The following is a 19,601-nucleotide window of genomic DNA, read 5'->3' as shown; positions in this document are numbered from 1 at the left end:
ATCAGTGTGTTATCAGCACTTCTCTCATCCTAACTCCCAAACACAGCATTCCACCCTCTGCTAGAAAGAAATTAACTTTATCCTAGCTGAAACCAGGACACCTAACTACCCTGAGAAGTATCAAATTGTGTTAAAGATTGACTTGGGTAGAGTAATTGCAAAGGAGTTTGTGAATGTGATGCATTGACTTATGTTTTGTTGTATATTAGGGCCGACCAGGACCGATCGGGCTTCAAGGACCAATAGGTGCACCTGGATTTACGGGCCCAGAAGGTTTGCCAGGAGCAAAAGGTGAGAGAGGGGCAGTGGGTGCCCCTGGACCAGCTGGACAGAAAGGTGACAAGGTAGGCTTGGTTGTGACTTTTCTTTTTTTCCCCCTGCAATAGATCTGGTATATATTTTTTAACGAATAAAGATAATCTTGGGCTATGTGTCTAGGGGTGAGAACCAACAGCATTCCATTAGTATCTTCAAGAGAATCCCCTGCTTTTATTTTGGAAGGAGAATGCAGGTCCTAAAGCTGCTGAACATTGTAGATGAACCATTGCCAAATGAGCAAAGCTGTTGCATAAAAGATCCTGCATTGACGTCTAGAAAAGCAAAAGGAATGGGTGGTAACAAAACCTGCAATTCAGTTTTGAGGGTGCAAAGTTAATGATAACAGAAAGAATAAACTATGTCCTGTTAAATGGAATAACCCATGAGGTGTGGGTGTCAATTCAGTGTGCAAGAACAAGCAGAACAGCAAACTTAGAAATGTCTTTATGCCCTTGGGGTCTTTTCTCCCTTCTTAGAAATGTTTGGGGCGTTTGGAGCTAGGCAAAAGAATGAACGGAAGTATGAACAAGTACTTTCAGTAACAAAGAGTGGATACATGTGGAGAGTTCACCTTAAGGAAAGTTTACATTCTGCCCCAGGCTTGTGTTTGCATTGTGATTTTTGGGCTGGATGAAGAGAACTCATTGAGTCCCCTCACACAGGCCAGAACAGCATATATGCTCTCATGATATAGCCTGACAGGGATTATGCAATAGATTCTCATTTGGGAGGTCAGATACTGTCTGATGCAAGGACTGGAATGAGATTCCTGCTCTTGTGCCCATGTGGTTGGACAAAAGGAATGTTTCAAGGGCAGCAGCTTGAAAGCTTAAAAGACGGGGGAAGTCCAGCATGCTGTGCTGGTTTCTAAAATCCAAAGGGAGTCTGGAACATCAGGACAAGGGCTTGCCTTCTGGGACTACCCAGAGCATTTTACCAGCCTGATGGAAGGTGCTCTGGTCACATCTGCAAATAAGAAAAGGACAGATAGTTTAGGTACCAGGACCAGCAGAGCAGAGTTTGTCTTCTGTGTTTTCCCAGCTACTGATAGATGAGATGGCTAGATGAAAACTGGCTCTGTTGTGCTTTCATATGCTGCAATTACACCCTCTTCTCATTTAATTAGTCAACATGTGGGGGTTCTTGTCACCCATTCTCATAAGACAACTAAGTAAACTGAAAATTGTTGCAGTGAAAGTCATAGTTTTGGTGTTTCACTCATCTGAACAGGAGTAGAGGATTCAAAACAAGGACTGAGTCCCGGTATGAGTGATAGCATTTTCATAATTCTAGCAGATAACACTGAAGTCATTAACCCTTTTTTTTTCCTGGAAGACATGGTAACACAGGATAGGAATTGAATTTTAATGATTCAAACCAAAATCCTTGCACTGAAAAAAAATGTCTTATTTACTTGACAACTGCTGCTTCCATCCACTGCAATGGATACATATGCAATACCAACATGCAATAAAGTTCTTTTTATCCCTCAAGGAAGCAATACACTTTACCTTTCCAAAGCAACAGCAGTTTAGGCTGAATATTCTGCTTACACAGTCCATTTTGCTACTATCCAGAGCAGAGCAATAGAACCAACAAAGTGGTAATTACTTGCAACTCAGCCAGGGGTGGTCTGAAGTTAATGCAGTGGTCTGCGTATCTCCGCATGGTGCTATCCCAGGATAGACAGAAAAATCCCCAAGTCCTGTTGAAACTCTTGGAAAGTCAAGGGTGACACTGAGAGTTAAGCTTACATTGGATTCCTGGCATCTTGTTCTCCCCAGATGTGCAGTAGATTATATTTTTACTTTAAACTGCCTGATTAAAACATTCCTAAAACACTCATTTGGCATCCAGTCAAGCTCAGATGCTCAGGTCTCATCTTCTCTGACCCCCGCAGTCAGAGAGAATCTGCATGAGATGGTTTGCTCCTTCCTTTCAGTTTTGAAAGCTCAAGCCCAAGATTGAAAATGTTGGAGTGAAAAAGGGTCTCACAGGTAATGAATATATAGAGATTGATGAGATGAAGTGAAATGCAATGTATACTCTTTTTCTTCAGGGCCCCATGGGAGTGCCAGGATTTCAAGGCATCAATGGGATCCCGGTAAGTTTACATATATAAATATAAATATATATATTTATATAAATATAAACCACCAGAACATCAGTCACAACCAAAAGCACGTAAGCACAGTGAAGTATGTCCTAGCACGTACATAGTGTATCTTGCAAGTGCGTGCTTCTCTCTGGAGAGACATGGCAGTGTTTGTTAGCCTACCTGGTGATCCCATGCTATTTTGTAAGAGGTTTGGATCCTATAGGAAGACAATACATTTCTGAAAGTGAACCTGAGTTACATGGGGCTACACTGCATCATTGATAAGCTTTTCTTTCAGCATAAAATCATAGACTCATGGAATTGAAAGGGATCTCAGACAGTCAAACAGATATGATGAGCTGTGCTTCAGGCTATTTTTAGTATGTGTTTCCTAACCAATTCTTAAAACCTTGTAATTATGGAACCTCTAACTTCTCTGTTAGAAAAGCTTTGCTAGTGCCTAACTTCGGTCCTTCTTTAAACCTCCTAGTTCTCATCTTACTGATCATGGACACAGAGAGCAGGTTGTTCCCTTCTATGTTTTAGTAGCCGTCTTGTATGTGATAACTGTTACCAGGTCTGCCTTGATGATCTGTTGCTATGATGTAAGTGAAAACAGTGATCAGAGCTGAGGACCTCCAGAGAATCCTTGTTTATCCTTTAGGTGCTAGTTCTGGTTTAGATCTGAGCCTTTCAGAAACCTAAAATGGGAAAGAGATAATTGCTGCATTTTTAGGAGATAGGGGTAGGTAACCACCTTCCCTGACCAGCAGGAATTTTTTGTTTGTTTCTTTCAATTTTTAGAAATTTAACATTCTAGTGACAGTTGTTTCCTTTACCATACAAAAAGTTATGTGCCAAGAGCATTTTGCTTTGATTTTCCCCATTGATTTTTGCAAAGATATCTTAGAAACACTTCACCTCAGGGGTAAAGCTGTTGTTTCTACACTTGCTTTCTCCTTCTGGTATTAGTCTTAATTTTATTTTCTTGATGAAATTGTTCCAGCTTCTGTTTCCTTGTGCCTTCAGATTATACTCTTGGTCTTTTTGATCTTCCTTACTTCCTCAGCTGGCCAGGAGCTCCAACAGTTGAGCTGCATTTTCTTACTTCCTATCAAAAATGAGTTTGTTTTGATAGATTGGCTGAAAATGCACAGTTGGCCCAGTAAATGAGCTTGCTTGATTCCAGTTCCTTTCTGGCCCTTGTCCCTCTCTCCCCCTGTGTTCATCCTTCCCTGCTTTCTCTCCTACTCTACTCCCTTGCTGCTATTTTTTTCTTTACCCACCAGCCAATTCTTTAGCTCTGAAGAGAACAAGCTGTTCCCATAATGCTTAATTTAATTGACGACACTGTGGGAACATGCTGTTCTTGGGATATTTTTTCAGATGAGGCTCTGGAGAAAGGGGATTCCCAACAATGAGGGGAGGCAGAGATGGAGCAACAGCCATTGCCAGGTAGTTGGCAGTGACAGGCATTCCAAGGAGAGAGCAGGGAAGGGAGATTAAGGGATTTAAAGCCTCCAGCATACACAGACCTACTCTGTCTGCTTTACAGTATTCTGCAGGTGGGTGATTGGGAGAGGCAGATCTTGCTGCTCATGAACAGCAAAGAGCTCACCACCCTGGCTCTTCTGTGCCACAGCTGTGGCACAGAAAGAGAGGGAAGGGAAACTAGTTCATGCTGCTTATATTCTAGCCACTGAGGTAGATGCTTCCAGACTAGGCTGAAAATAGCAGCCACCACTGCTTGAGAAAATATTTATACCTTTGCCAGTTGCATTTCAGGATAGGGAGTAGCTGGTGGTGAAATGTATACGAACATACATTACACGGATGTGTTGAATGTGGAGCGAAGGAGAGAGACCATATGCATGCTGATACATGAAAGAGAAAAATACACTGCTATCTCTGCACAAGAATTAACATCTCAGTATGAAGAGAGGTTATTTGGAGTATGCAGGTATATTAGCATGAGCCGGTTTATTTTAATCATCACCAAAGGACTGCAAGGCTGTGATTCAGAGGGAAATCCCACTATTGACCTGAAGGGAAGTGGTGTTCCACAGAGTTCCCTCGAGGAATGCTGGTGGCAAGTAAATCATGTTGTTGCAGCTGGCCTGACTAATCCCTTTAACCTAGTAAATACAGCAGCTACATGTGTTTATGGCTAGCCTATCTGTGTCACACTGTAGAAGAAACCCTCAAATCCTTAGACCTACTATGGAAGGTTTTTTCCCATAGGACAAGATTTAGAGGCATCTCTGGCAAAGGCTGGAACTGGAGCAGGGAGATATGTCTAACTTCTTGTGAACGTCCAAGGAGTAGAACCAACTATTTCTATGAGAAGTGAGCCCTTGTCTGTACCATGAAATCTAGAGCTACATGTAAAGACAGAGTTGTTTTTTTTAATTTTGTGACTTCCATGGCAAGCACTTCAGTGGCTGTAAAACAGCCACTTTGTCATAGTTATCCATGAAACTGCTTTTTCAATTAGCTTTGTGTTCAGCCTTAATTACATCTCTTTCCCTGTCTTTAAATATTTGTTGAGCTCTGTTGTTGGGATTGCCTTTGGGCTGTTTCATTTTGAAAAGAGGCCCCTGGGATCACAGTGTTAGTGGCCGAGCAAGAGTCAGATAAAGCAAGAGCCTGGCTGAACAGTTCAGGCTTCCTTATCTGTCTCAGGGAATGTCTCCTTTTGTGAGAACAGAGAGCACAAGTGAGCTCTCTGGCCTGTGTTTTAACTCAGGTCTGTAAACTAGTCACCCTGCCATAAGTAAAAGTATCTGCCTTAGTCAATTGAGGTGCTTGTGCTAAATTGGCACATCTGCCAAAACAGGAATTAGAGGAGGTGAGAGCAGCGTTTCGGGTCAAAACTCCTCTTCAAATCAATGTTTTAAATCCTTGTGGAAAAGGTTCATTTAAGCCAGAACTTTACAACTGTCAGTTGTGGATGCTCAATGTCTCCTGAGGTAAGGTTCTTAAAGCAAAGCTCTGATAGCAGATTAGCTGGAAAGTAAGAAATCCTGTGGGTATTTTTTCCTAAAGCAAGAGACAGCATGTCTGTGTGTGTGTGTGTGTGTCATGCTTTGGCTCAGATTTGGATGCCATGGGATTAAGTGACAGGGCCACCATTTATTTAATACACATACGAACACTGTGGTCAGCATACTTTATATCCTCTCTTCCTGAGCTCTTCTCAGATATTGAGACGATACCGAAATCCTTTGGGCCACTTACAGGCTGTGTTGGTCCAAGAGTTAGGAGATCTCACCCAAAGTATATCCCAAGACATGAGGCCACCAGGCAGCTGCCTGCCACGGGCTGGCTCTTGGCCAGCACTAAAGGCTTAGCAGCTTGGCTCCCTGTTGTCTAGCTGCAAGGGGCAGATGTTGGCTGTTCAGCTTCACTAAACCCTGCAGCTGGTAACCTTATGTTGTAACCAGATACGTGTGCACTTGTCCCACATAGCTTCTGGTTTTGTTGATGCTGTAAACAAAGTGAAAGATCTGGTAGACATTGACTGCTCTGGCCCCCCGTTGCAGTCACAGCCTGTCCCATCACAGACTTGCTGCTCTTGGCTATGACATCCCTCATGGAAGGAGGAAGTGGGCTTGCCACTGATTCATTCCAGCTTTGGGAAACAAATGAAATCATTTCAGAGACAAATGTAAGTGGCAATAAATTGGTGCTTCACTCTTCTGTTGTTGCTTCACCAGGGCCTGGCAAGTCCCTGCTAGCACAGCACGTGTGGGTGTTTTGACAAACAGACTTTAATCATCAGGGCAACTGGTACTATGTACGAGTGATGCTAATGCTTTGGGATGATTCATTCCATGTCCTGAGGCCTTATTTAATCTCAAATGTATACTTGTCTGGGTGAGCTGCCTTGATCCTGCAGTGAGGAGAGACTTCACATTCATTCAGTTTGCACCTTATTGACTGACAGACAGCAAATCTGGGGTCTCTCCTCTTCTCTCCATTTTGTTGGCACAAATCACAATGCAGTTGCCAAATGAACTGGACCAAGGAACTCACCTGGCTGAAAACAGGTAACAGTTTATTTTATGAAACAGAACAGTTATTTCTTTGCCGTGATGGTTTCCTGTTCCAGCTGCCTGTTCTGCCTGTGCATATGCCAACGCAGGGAAGAGGCAGGTGTGAGCAAGCAGGAGTGTGCAATAGCCCTACTGGCAGCAGCTGAGACCACTGATCAGCTTGAGTGTTTGTGTAATTATGGCCTTAGTTGCGCTCTATCCTTGGGAAAATCACTGTGCTACTGTGTGCTTCCAGCTTCTCATCCATAAAATGAAGATTATAGCATTCCCATATTTTTGCAAGGCTTTTTAAGATCCTTAGATAAAAGGCTTTACATTACTGCAAAGTTCTTGTTGGGTTTGGTTAGAGCATATGCTATTGGCTTGGACTAGGAAGGTCTTTAGCAACACAAATGTGTTTTGTTTTAAGTGTCAGGCATGAAAGATTGTTAATGTTCTGCTTTATCTCCATTTTATTCATGTTTATTTTTTTTACTTGTGTGAGTCATAACTTGTTTAATGCCGTATCTTAAGGATGAATCTTTGGGATCAAGTAAAGTACTTTTGGGATGAGTCAAGGTCAGCGTGTACAGAGGGGAGGAGGAGAACTCTCAGTTACTGATACGATCTCCATAAGTTTTGGGTTTTATCCTGCCACAAGACACTGTCTGAGTGCTGCAAAACTAAATCCTATGAAGAGGATAGACTAAGGAACTGCTTGAAACCTGGGTTGTGTGGCTGACAGGTCTGCTTTCTGCCTTGTGCCTATGCATACCTGTGTGACACTGGAGAAAAGTAACTAAAGACTCCAACTTTCTTTTGCTGAGTAAACTTCAGTCACATTACCAGAGCTGCATCAGGGTTAAAGAGATGTGAAAACAGAATTAGGTACCATTATATTCTGCTCTGCTTGATTAATAATTGACCATGACAAATACTTTATTTTAAATGCTGTTAGTTTAATTAGGTCTTTCTCCCAGGTGCTTTGCCAGAGGTTTTATGTTTATTATAACAAGAAAAGCTGTTTTGTTTGAATGGCCTGATGCTGGAGCTGTAACATCTGTTGAACTATAAAAGGGAAGAATCCACGCTGGAGAGGAAGAGAAGTCACCGAAACTTTAAGCAGATTGGAATTATAAATGCTCAGTATTGTTGAGTTTTCCTCTGTCCTTGTTTTCATATGAGCAACTTCCATTCCTGGTGTCAGGTGCACCCTTGTGTGCTGTTTTGCACTGTGTAGTATGCCATGTATTTCAGACTGCTGTGAGATGAGTATTGTCCTTCGGGACCTACTCATGCACAAGTTATGTACTTCAGAAAATTATCCCGTGGAGAAAAAGGTAATTAAATGAATGCAGCCAATGTCAAGCTTTGGGGAGGATAAACAGTGCTGGCTGAAGAAGCCAGTTCTGTTGCAGTCTGCCATACACAGAACTGGAGTAGGAGTTGTGTATTTCTTTTGGTTTGTGCTGCCATTTGGAAGTTATCAGTTTCCTGGGGACAGTATTACTAATAAAATAATGTATCCTGACAGTCATTCTCTCTTTTTCCCCTTTACACAGGGTCACCCGGGACAATCTGGACCTAGAGGTCCACCTGGCCTTGATGGCTGCAATGGTACCACTGGGAGTCCTGGTGTTTCTGGATCAGATGGGTTTCCTGGCCCACCTGGGCTGCCTGTACGTCGAGATGAATTTTCTTTTGTAGTCACTAAGCCAGGATTTGCTTTTCATGTCATTGTTGGAAAAGTAACTCCCAAGTACTTAGGAAGAACTCTAATATCCCATGTCTATTAGTGCTGTGGGAGCTCAGTATCAGTTTCTTAAGTTCCATTCTGAGGATTAATTGAAGATCCTGTGAATTCAGTGTGCTCCCACACCAAGTTAAACCACTGTTACTGGCAATACTCAAACTAACTCCAAGGACTCCATAATAAAGTTTTGAAGAGCCATGAAGTGTCAAATGTTTTGCACCCAGCACATTACAGATTAGTGGATGCTGATCCAGGAAAGGATGTTATCACATGTTCAAGTCCATGTATCAAATATTGGATGCCTTCCTTCAGATTTCAAGATAGCCAAAAGCTTCAGTCTCACTGTCAGTAGGATTTACTTGCCAGGGTATGCGTTTTACTTTTGAAAAGCCTTTTCTACCAGGCTGGAGTTTCATCTAGCCTGCATTGGACACCTTTAAGTTAGGTGTTTGATCTATTACTCTGGACCCCCCTCTTACAGAGGGCCTAGAATAAAAGAGAAATCTAACGTAAACAGGAAAATACCAGGGAAAATGTTTGCAGAACCTTGTTTATCTAAAGCTACAGGAAGTCTTAGTTTCTCATAATGCCACAACTTCTTTGACAAAGCTTTGCTGATACTTTTGCAGTTTACTGGAGCCAGGAGCTTGCCATGTTCATTATGCTGAGTAGAAATGATTAAAAAACTAAATCAGTATTTTTTCCAGAAATTTATTGCTTAACTTTTTAAATTTTTTTTATTTTTTTAATCAGGGTCGTCCTGGCCCAAAAGGCCTTAAAGGGGAGCCTGTTTTTGCTCAAGGCAGTCTTAAAGGAATGAAGGTAAGGCTTGTCATCACGTAGAAGAAAATGCAATACAAGAAACACTTTGTCCTACAGGTTGCAGGGCTGAAGCTGCAGGTTAGATTGCTTATGATGTTAGATGTGTGTATCCTGGGTCTGTCTGGATGCAGAGCTGTGAAAAAGTCCTTATAACTTCAATGATGACAACACAGAATACTCTCAGAACTTGGAATTGCTTGGTATTTGCAGAAATCTTGTTCATCCCATGCTGGGACTCTGAGACATTGCTCATCCTGTTGCTGGTCCTTCACTGGTCTCTGGAGATTCAGCACCATTTGTTTGTGGTGTCAAACCATGGACTTGAGGAATTTCTTGTAAACTTATCCTGATTTATATGAGGTAGCATGTATGTTTCTAGCTGCAGTAAAGGAAGGGCCCTTCACCTACACTCCAGCTTTTCTGTTCTTTTTCATGTGTCAGGTCTGTGGAATAATTTCATTTCTTGTACAGAGTAACCATGGATAGACAATTTCAGTTTATTGTTCAAAACAGTGAACAGGTTCTTGAATACTCTCATGTAGAAGATTTGTTTCTTTGTTGCCTTGAAAAATCCACCAGCTTACCAAGGTTTTGATTTTTGCCAGGAGTGCTAGGTTTGGAATTAAACCTACAAAGGATTCAGTACGTCCTGCTCAGTACCTCCTGTTCAGCCTTGTGCTTTGTTGAATATTGAAAATATTCAGAAATTTATTCTGTCATTCTAAAGAACTTTTCTAAAATTCTACCTACGTTATATGCACTTGTAAGTTGGTAAAAATTAAATAGGTCTTTGTTTATTTCCTTAAGTGTTTATGGGAAATACAGATAATTTGATATAATAATGATAGGCTTTTGTATATTTTGTAGTGGTTTTATAATGAAAGTTTTTATAGTGTATTTTCCAGTGTTTTTATAATTTATACTTTTTTTTCATGATACCTAAATTTCTCTTGTTACCCATAAATAAAATGGTTGTAATTTTTCCAGAATTTTGGAATCTCTCCGTTACTCAGTGAAAATACAGAAGCACAGGTGTCAATGTATTTTCCCATTTATACTTGATCTAATATTAACTATCAGCAAACATTTCTATTTATAGAATACTTAATGCTCCCTATAAATTGTTGCAATAACTTTTACTCATGCATTTACAATTTTTAGGGAGAAAATGGTCTTCCTGGACTGGATGGAATTTCTGTAAGTTATTTGGTGAATGATGATTTTAAAGAATATTAAGTAGGTAAATTTTCTTGTATTGCTTTTCAAGGACACTTTTCAAGTTTGTAAGCCATGTATTTATGTGTGTAATACAGTAAGATGTTTAGTTCCAGCTTTGTAATGGTATGAATGGATTCATGTAATGGTAGAGAAGTAAGATGATTGTTTGCTATTATCTATTCTGTTTTTCCTTTTTCAAATCAAACTCCCTTCTACCATTGAACTCTAACTTTGGTTTTTCAAAAAATAACATGAAATTGATTGTTATGGACTAAATGTTTTCTGAGGTTCACTTTGTCTTTGTTTGGGGTTTGATGGGATGCTGCACATTCTGTATGTGTCCTGTTCTTCTTATAGGGTCCAAAAGGTTTTCCAGGTCCAATAGGTTCTGTGGGCCCTATAGGATTACCAGGCTTGCAGGTAAGAGACCTCAACTGTTGCACTTACTGTTAGAACAGTTCAAAATGTCTATGATTTTCCCTCCTTGTCTGTGTCCATGATGTGACAATAAACAAAAGTGTGTGCGTGTCTGACAGGACTGAGTGCAGCTGACTTCAGGCATGGAGAACCTGAACATAGATAGTTTAATCACAGGAGGGAGGGCTCCTCTCTGGAGTAGAGTTCAGAGCAGTAATCATGAATGAGAACTCCAGCAAAGCCTTAGAGAGCTGTCTATAAACACTGAATTGTACTATTCTGAGCACTTCCACATCTTGGGAGCAGAGGGAATATGCTGACTTCTGCATGCCTGGAGCCTTTGTCATCATGAAATATGCTAAAGAGTTGCTTTTCCAGGATGCTACAAGAGAGTTTCCATTGGGCAGAGAGAAAAATGAACTACATATTTGTTGCTTTTAAAGTTTGCTCTTAATTAACCACAGTACTAAAGGGCCGTGCTGTCTATTATTGATATAAAGGCTTGAAGATCATGTGTGGCTTTTGCTTTTGGAGCAAGAGATAAAAGTTCAGGTACCACTTCAGGTCCCAGCATTGCTCCAGTTGTGTGCATCCTAGTTAAGTCAAAAGAAACAAAATCTTCATCTTGTTCATTCACATTTAGGGTCCAGTGGGTCCCCCCGGGCCACCAGGTCCAAAAGTAAGTACCCATCTTTCCTGTCTTCTTTCTACACCCGATTATTGGCATTTTAACAGTGCTGTTACCTAAATGATAGTGATGCTGTTGTGTCATTGCTGTTCTATTATTCATTCATCATTGGGACTTTTCTCTCCTAGGGTAACATGGGATTAGGCTTTCAAGGAGAGAAAGGAGAAAAGGTAAATGAAACTTGTTTTTTTTTATGGAAAGAGCTTTTTTTTATTTGTAAACCAATTTCATAGGAAGACAAATATGTTCTACCTAGGTTAGTAACTACTTCTTTTGCCAACAGGGTGATGTAGGGCTGCCTGGCCCTCCAGGTCCCCCACCATCCACTGGAATACTGGAATTCATGGGATTTCCCAAAGGAAAGCAAGGAGAGAAGGTCTGTAAGTTCAGTTTACAACACTCACCCTCCCCATGCTTCTTTATTTAAGGCTGAATGAAATTAGTGGACAGTGAGGGCTGTTACTTTTCCAAATCAAAATAACATTCTGTAATAGTTTAACCTGCCAGCTGGCTATTGAATAAAAATACTCTTATCTCAGAGCACTGTGCACCGCTGCAGAATGTATACCTTTCAGAAGCCCTAAAAAGAAATGAACTGTAGTATGTTCCTGTTGTACCTGTGAAATCATGTCAACAGAGGCTAAAAAAAACCCCATTTAGAAAAATAAGTGCAAATTTCCAGCTCTTTTCCTTTGGCCATGATGCACACCACTCTGAAATAATCTGAGTTCTCTCCTTTACTGTGTTATCCTGGCATTTACTGAGGTGTGTGTTTAGTTCATTGGTGTTTTTATAAAACCTGTATGGATCTTGAGTTAAAGATTCTGTACACACATGAAATTTAGGCATACTGAATTAATCTGGGACCTGCTCTGGCTGGTTTGGGAGCCCAGTCTGAGCTTGCTTCAATCTCCTGTGTAAGTCATGAGAGATATTGTTTTACCTGGTGATGTTACATTAGTGTGAGGTGAGATTCAAAGAAACACCATTCCTTTTGGCTCACTCTTGAATTTCTAAGCAAGATAGTGAAGACATTATGCTGTCTTATCATTTTATTTTGCTGCTTTCCACAAAGTCCTGTGCATGCTCCATTTGCCTAGAAGATGATATGAAATGCTTCTATGACTTCTAGCAGTGGAGGACAGGAGAACAACAGTTCCCAAGTAGTGGTCTTTGAAGCCATGGGAAATGGTCATTGACCATCTGTTGCATGTACTGATGCTGTGCTGAGAGACACGCTATGCCTGTCTCATGGTGACACAAATCATGTATACTTGCTGACAAACAAGTTACAAGGCATTACTTAAGGATTCAGGAGTGTGATGGGTGGTTTGGGGAAAACCTTGCTTTTGCAGGCATGATGGTTTATCGTGTTTACCTCTTCCCCTTGTCAGGGTGAGCCAGGCCCTCAAGGATTCCCTGGAGACAAAGGGCTGCCTGGCATACCGGTAAGGACAAAGAGGAGAGTGTTTAATATAAGCCTCATTTGAGTTAGATGGTTTAACGCCCTCTGAATAGCTCACAAGGTCTCAGGAGGAGTTTCTATGCACTGGAGTACTTAGAAAGTCTGATTAAAATGTCAAAAATCTTTTTGAAAAGCATAACTGTAATCTGACAGGTTTTTGTCCTGGAGATAGAAAGAAGGTAATGCTGTCCTACTGTAGATGTTACAAAACAGCCATCGCTTCAGTACACGTCATGTGAGTTTTGCAGAGACCTACAAGTAGATGTACCTTTTACATGGCCATTTGATGGTAGTGTTTCTTGGTATCCCCCAGAATTAGACATCTTTTTTTAAAAATCCTATTTTTTCCCTTTTAATTATGTTTAAACATATTTTTTGTTATTTTACGCTGAAGTCGTTTAGCACATGCAGATCTTTCTGTCTGTCTATATACATTCAGCTTTAAAATGGGCTCAAATAAGCTAGAAGCTTATTGCTAAAGGAGACAGGAGAAATTTAACATTAGTTCCCATAAACTCAAAAATGTGTATCATCTTCTCTGTATGAATCAAGAACAACAATTTATCCCTGGATTCCAGTGTGCTGTTTCCCAACTTATAACCTTTTGTAAACACAGGTTATTTCGATAAGTTTAGGGAATAAATATTTTGTGGAACTTCTGACTAATAAGATAAATTGTTTGCCAGTTGCTTCAATGTACAGATGTTCTTAGTAGAAAGACGTGCAAGAAAAACCTGTGCACGAAGCACAGTTTGTTATTAGCCTTTCTGGACATGTTCCATTATGAGCATTTTTAGCTTTATGCATCACAAGAGGCCCATTGAAGCTGGTGGGATTGAACATATGTGTGACCCTAACCACAACTGTAAGATATTTCAAAATTGAAGCTTGAAAATTGCTTAACTACTGTAACTCTTGCTGAAATTAAATCCTGGTGTTCTGTCTCAATTTGATACTACTTCTGACTGGGAAAACCACCAAACATTTCCAAATGCTGAGTGTGAAAATGCTGGTGTTGTGTCACTTGTAGGCTTTAGAAATGCAAAAGGGTGCTCTGAGCAATCTCTTGAGCTGCTGCTGCTAAGAAATGAAATTTGAAATAATTTCTACATGTAGAATTCAGTAGAGAGTAGCATGGGGTTACTTGCATGTGCTACTGAGATATGTGCTGTAGTTTAAACGGGTGGGAGTCCTGGGGAATGAGGAACATAATGTCCTGCGCGTGCTGCCAAGTCTGTTGATACAGGTGGTGTGTCTGGGGCAAAAGAGTCCTGACAGAAACAGTCAGTTCCCAATCTCTCTGTTGCACTGTTTATATTACTAGATGGGTTTGTGCTCTTTTTGTCTTGCAGCTCTACTACTCAATTCCAAACAGATCACAGATTTAATATTAACATTTTTCCCCAGGGCTTTGGAGGTGTTGGAGAAAAAGGAGAAAAAGGTGTGCCTGGCTTACCAGGTGGCAGGGTAGGTAACTTCACAAAGTCCTTAAATGCCTGGTCTCAAACATATGAAGTGGGTCTTTCATCAACAGAAGCATTCCCGGAGCACATAGAAGTCTCAGACATATGACTGGGTCCCATGGTATGACAGGACTATCAGATATCTCAGATTAAAGATGAGATAGAAGATGTATACAGCTAAGGCAGTCCAAGAAAATCCTACAGAAGTATTTAGTGGAGGAGTTGATATAGTGCAGGGTCTGTGTTTTTCTAGTTTATTTTTTCAAAGCTTCACAGAAAAGGAAGCTTGCAGGAGGTCAAAGTGAAGATAATACAAGAGTCCTTGCAGGGCCTTTAGGGTGGTCTTAACCAGTGCCAGAGCCAGCCATAAGAGAACACAGATAGATATTTGGGGAAGAAATGGGCAAACTTGCAACAGATGTTGGTCTAACTAGTCATTGAATATGGGAGTTAATGGCATGCTGAATCACATGCCAGCCATAGAGTCTTGAAACCAACCTGACTCTGCAGAGCTGTGCTTATACACAACAAGAAGACCAAGGCATTCTGGTGTGTGTGTGTGTGCAGAATGAATTAACAAGAGAGAAAGTCTTCATTGTATAAAATTTCATGGCTTTATCATTACAAACTACTTACCCAACTTTGTAGTAAATTGAGACAACATGGCTGCTGATTAGAAAGACAGTGGCTAAAGAAGATACAACTTATTTTATCAGTTATTCTGCTGAATTCTTTCAATTATCATTGTTAAATCAGTAGTAGCGTCTCCTTTTGAAAGTTTTACTTTTTCATTCTTTGGTGCTGATAGTTGGAGCCTGATACAATAAGACTGAACTGAAAAGGAGCCTCTGAAAGTTAATGGGTTTTTTCTGTTCTAGGGTCTTTTGGGACTGGATGGATCAGATGGGATTCCAGGGAGGAAGGTGAAATTTCTTCTATTTTTTTAATTGTACTTACGATTACAGAGGACATCTAACTCCTAATGATTTAATGACTTCTTTATCTAGTGGCTGCAAATTCTCTGGTGGAAGAATTAAACTTATTAAACTAGTAAGAGCTAACTAGGAAGTCTGCATAAAGAAATAGATCAATTTAACTCTCTCTGGTTACCCCCGCATATTCAGAGGACCACCTTGATGAATTGGAAATTGTACATTCCCTCCTGGAACAATCAACTCTCCCATTTTTTCCCTTTTTGGGGGTAGAAATGACCGAATGATCAAGTGGTGAAAATGTATTAAAGCAATTCCACTTGTGGACACAGCAGTGGAAGCTGCTCAAGAAAGCAGCTTTCAGAATACTATTTTCATTTTGTAGCCTGGAATTCAGTCCCTCGCTTGTATATTGTGTGTGTCCATTTCAGGATACACTACAGGGGATGGTATAATCCAATTCATATCTCTATGTTAAAATTATATGACTAAACCCAAGCTCTTTGTGCTAAGTTTCTCAGCAGTACTGTGTATGGACCACACCGGGCCCTACACCTGTGCAAGACTTCAGAATCACAGGCAAGGTGTAAAGTTAAGGCTCCCTGCTCCAGAGCTCTAGGAGTAACCCAAGGAAAATAAAGTTCTAGACTACTCACTCCACAAACATCTCTGTGGTTCTGTGAGGACTCCAAGGTGTCCTCCAGATTTCGACACCCTTGAACCTGCTCACAAGCTCTCACCATCTTTACAGCACAAGGAGGCCTACAAGAGCTCTGACCAATAATTGCCATCGGTTTTCTCTTTCTTAATTTCTTCTACAAATGTTTGGTAGGACAATGAATTGGGTTTGTGATTCAAGTCCAGGCAGTGCAGATGTTTCAGCTAGCAATGTCACTGTCTTATTGTCTCACTGTGCAACCATGTTTCCCTGTGTGATTTTGCAGGGTCATCCAGGTATTCCAGGCTATCCAGGACTGGATGGAGTTGAAGGTGTGAAGGTAACTTCTCACATTAAAATATTAAAGCATTTCTTCTTTAGAGCCATTTGCATGAATGTGTAAGTACCATTGCCCCAGTCAAATCTCTTCTTTTACCTCTGTATCACTGGAATTTCCAGTATGTTTCATTTACTTTATTGTTGAAGATAAAAATAAATGGTTGGTAAACTATGAACATGTGGGTGTTTTAATACCTTTACAGTGTTCGCTCATGTAACTTCACGGCTTGCAATTGTAGGTGTTGTCTCTCTGGTCTCCTTTATACTTATACCAATGCAACATTTATAGGTTAGATGGGAGTAAGGGGTTGTTAAGATACTTGCTAAGGGTATTTGAAGTCTTAGATCAGAGATCTATGAGTACTGACAAGCCTGAAAAGAATGTGTTCAATGTCTTGTGAACAATGTCTGCTAGGCAGAGCATAGCATTTTCTGGGTATCTCACAACATGGACAGTCACACATCTGGAAACACAGTGGAAAATGCTTGGAGAGTAGTTTGCTGTGAAAAACTCGTAGTCCCCACCGAGATTGGTGTATGGTTGGCAGATGTGACATGCAAGTACTGAAGGGCTTTTTTGTGCTGAGCACGTGTAAGTAGTAGTAGTAGTAGTAGAAGCTCTTATTGGAATTCAGTGTTCCAAGGCAACAGATCGTTCCAGTGATGAATGCTTACACAAATGGGTACATTCATAGCACCTCTCTGGCTTTTCACCACAAGGTGAACAAATACAATCTACCAGATATTGGTCAATATGCTGATCTGTGTACTCTCTCCAGTACACGTGGGATGTACACGTCTGTGCTTCCTGTTTGAGCTAGCAGGTTGCCTTCAGAGGATAGCTGGGTAGTAGCAAACACTTTATCTGAAGCAGCCATCAGTTTCATCAGACAGGAAATCGGCAAGTCAGACAGCAAATGATTGTGAATAGCAGAATAAAGTGAATTCTATAGCAAGACAAAGAATGATGGTCAGTGAAAGGCCACAGGCATTGCTACCATAATACAGTCTCTTTCCCAACAAGCAGCCTTCTCTCCTCCATCACCCATCTGACCATGGCTTGAATCTCTTTTCTTCTACAGGGTGAATTAGGTGACATCGGTCCCCCTGGCCCTCCTATCGTTATTGACAGGGAAGGTGTAGTCATTTCAGGTATGTGTTTGGTTTTGGGTTTTTTTTTGTTTGGTTTTGGTGTGGGTTTTTTTAACTTATCTAGTATTTTCTGATGCAGTGTTCCCCCTTACTATATTTTATCACTTTTCCACATATCAGGTCCAACCTATCCCTTGTTATTTTTCCTCTAATTTGTTATTGTTGCATACAGATTTGGTCCCATAAACATTTCATCCCCAAATTGCAGACTTACATGTTTCAAGGCAGAATGAAATTTAGCACCTGGGAGGCTGACTCTGTGTGAGCTTGGAAAGTGCTGTGCATCTATCTGTATCTTCAGAGTACTGAAGAAAAAAGGCTTCCTTGTGTGGCTTGGAATGAGTACTCTGAATGTCATTCTGCTATTATTTGTCGTTCAATGTGGTAAGAATATTGTTGAGAAAATCAGATTAATTAATGCCATAGTTGAATGAGACCTGTATGGGAACTGTCTCTGAAGCTATAAAGGTAAGGGGATGAATTGTATGGTCTCCATTTCTTCCTCCTTCACATGCAGTCAAGTGTGAAACAACCTCTAAAGGGTGAGGAGGAGTTTTCCCCGTTATCATTAACTTTGACTGAAAGGCTTACTGCTAGCAGGTCTGTGATCTTTGCTGTCAATATGATGAGTGGCTGCCAAACTAATTGAACAGAGTCTTTCAGCAGAAATCCTCATCACATTTTCCTCCTTGTTTTTCTGTATTTGTCTGATAGGTTCCCCAGGTGACCCTGGAAGCCCAGGATTACCTGGTCCACCAGGAGATGAAGGAATCAGTGGTTTACCGGGCCTTCCAGGAGCTCCAGGGTTTCCAGCCCTGGAGAGAGGTAAAGCAGCTGCTAACACAGTCATTAGCTGGCTGTTTGCTGTGTTTGTTGCTGAGAAGACTCTGGGTAGTGTCCTGGAGATGGTGATGATATTGGAGCAAGCCTGTCACTGCTCCTTCAGCTGCCTGATTTGCAGACTGCTCACTGTGTTACTGTTGTCTAGATGGAATGGGGTCCGGAGGGTCTCCAGGTGTTCCAGGCCTGAAGGGTGAAGTGGGAGAACCAGGAAGATCAACAATTGGATTACCAGGCTCTCCTGGCAGACATGGTTTACCAGGTCTGACAGGAGCACCGGGATTACCTGGTCCACTGCGTATGTATACTTTTAATGTCTGTTTTTATATTAGATTTAGAGTGAAACAAGAAAAATAATTATTTCTATACTTATTTCTTTGCCAGTGAGGACTATTCATCTGTAGATCTTAAATGTTTGGCTGACACCTCATTGTTACTGTAATTCACAACCCTAAACATATATATCAGCAGCCGTGCCTCTGTAGTAGGAAAATACAGCTAATTATTGTTTGAGTGGTAGCCTGAGAGACCATAGCACAAGGCTGAGTAGACACAATTGATGACTCAGAGGACTTTGAAGTTCTAGGCTACTCTTACTGGTTTAGTTAAGGTCCGTGGTCTTAGGAGAACCCAGGGTAAATGTCCAGTCTCGTGAGCAGGTATTTTGGGTCCCAGGAATCGGATAGGATGTCTGAAGAGACAGTTTTCAGACCTAAGGAAATGTAATTTTTTTTTCCACGTTCGTTTGTATGGATTCCCTGATTGGATTAATTATGCATTGGTTGGTTTTCCTCAGAAATTATGATGTGGAAAGGGTTGATTTTGCATGGGACTTGTGTTTTACCATTCTGCCATAAACAGCCTGTTCTATTTTTGAGAGCCAGCCTTTCAAAGCAGGGCACGCTCCAGTGATGGAGCCAATGAGCATAGTCTGATGAAATGATTTTCTCTGCAGAAGACATAAGTACTCCCCACCAGTAACTGTTTGCTAGTCAAATCTGGCTCATTTTTCTGCAGCGTTTGTAAAGCTCTTGTAGCTGCTTTTAGCTGATGGTTGCAGTTTGGTTCCATGGAACATCAGACGGGTGCTGGTCAGCACTCCGTCTTACTGTTGTCACTGAGGGGAAGGGCTTTCAGACACAGTAGGTTTAGATAACGTTAGATCACTTTCCACCGCTGTTTCCGTCAGCTCATGGTTTGTTCTATTCAGCATATAAAGAGATGTGGAAAATAATCCTACAGTTATTAAGTGAGGGACAGGGAAAGTCCCCTTAACCTTTTTGCTGTTTAGTCTCTTTCCTGAGCTGCAGCAACTTAATGAGGGAGCTCTGCACAAGGCCGGTAGCCCTGTCCATGACTCTGCCATGCCAGCAGCAGCAGAAACACTGCTCATCCATGATAGCT

The 19,601-nt window shown here is 41.1% G+C and overlaps 1 protein-coding gene across 1 annotated transcript in view; it reads left to right on the top strand.

Moving 5' to 3' along the window:
* COL4A6 (collagen type IV alpha 6 chain) overlaps positions 1 to 19,601 on the top strand; it is a gene marked incomplete at both ends in the record, with an annotated part of 125,794 nt that overhangs the window by 80,590 nt on the left and 25,603 nt on the right. Inside the window, 16 exons of the mRNA XM_084269143.1 lie at positions 210 to 344; positions 2,378 to 2,422; positions 8,013 to 8,129; positions 8,957 to 9,025; positions 10,187 to 10,222; positions 10,601 to 10,663; positions 11,304 to 11,339; positions 11,477 to 11,518; positions 11,632 to 11,724; positions 12,743 to 12,796; positions 14,221 to 14,280; positions 15,155 to 15,199; positions 16,153 to 16,206; positions 17,288 to 17,357; positions 18,072 to 18,182; positions 18,346 to 18,495. Of these exons, the coding sequence (XP_084125269.1) occupies positions 210 to 344; positions 2,378 to 2,422; positions 8,013 to 8,129; positions 8,957 to 9,025; positions 10,187 to 10,222; positions 10,601 to 10,663; positions 11,304 to 11,339; positions 11,477 to 11,518; positions 11,632 to 11,724; positions 12,743 to 12,796; positions 14,221 to 14,280; positions 15,155 to 15,199; positions 16,153 to 16,206; positions 17,288 to 17,357; positions 18,072 to 18,182; positions 18,346 to 18,495 (1,180 nt within the window). The remainder of the gene's footprint in view (positions 1 to 209; positions 345 to 2,377; positions 2,423 to 8,012; positions 8,130 to 8,956; positions 9,026 to 10,186; positions 10,223 to 10,600; positions 10,664 to 11,303; positions 11,340 to 11,476; positions 11,519 to 11,631; positions 11,725 to 12,742; positions 12,797 to 14,220; positions 14,281 to 15,154; positions 15,200 to 16,152; positions 16,207 to 17,287; positions 17,358 to 18,071; positions 18,183 to 18,345; positions 18,496 to 19,601) is intronic.

Source organism: Gallinula chloropus, assembly GCF_964237585.1.
Source record: "Gallinula chloropus genome assembly, chromosome: 11".
Classification (NCBI taxonomy): Eukaryota; Metazoa; Chordata; class Aves; order Gruiformes; family Rallidae; genus Gallinula; species Gallinula chloropus.
This window is presented reverse-complemented; position numbering and strand designations above follow the sequence as displayed.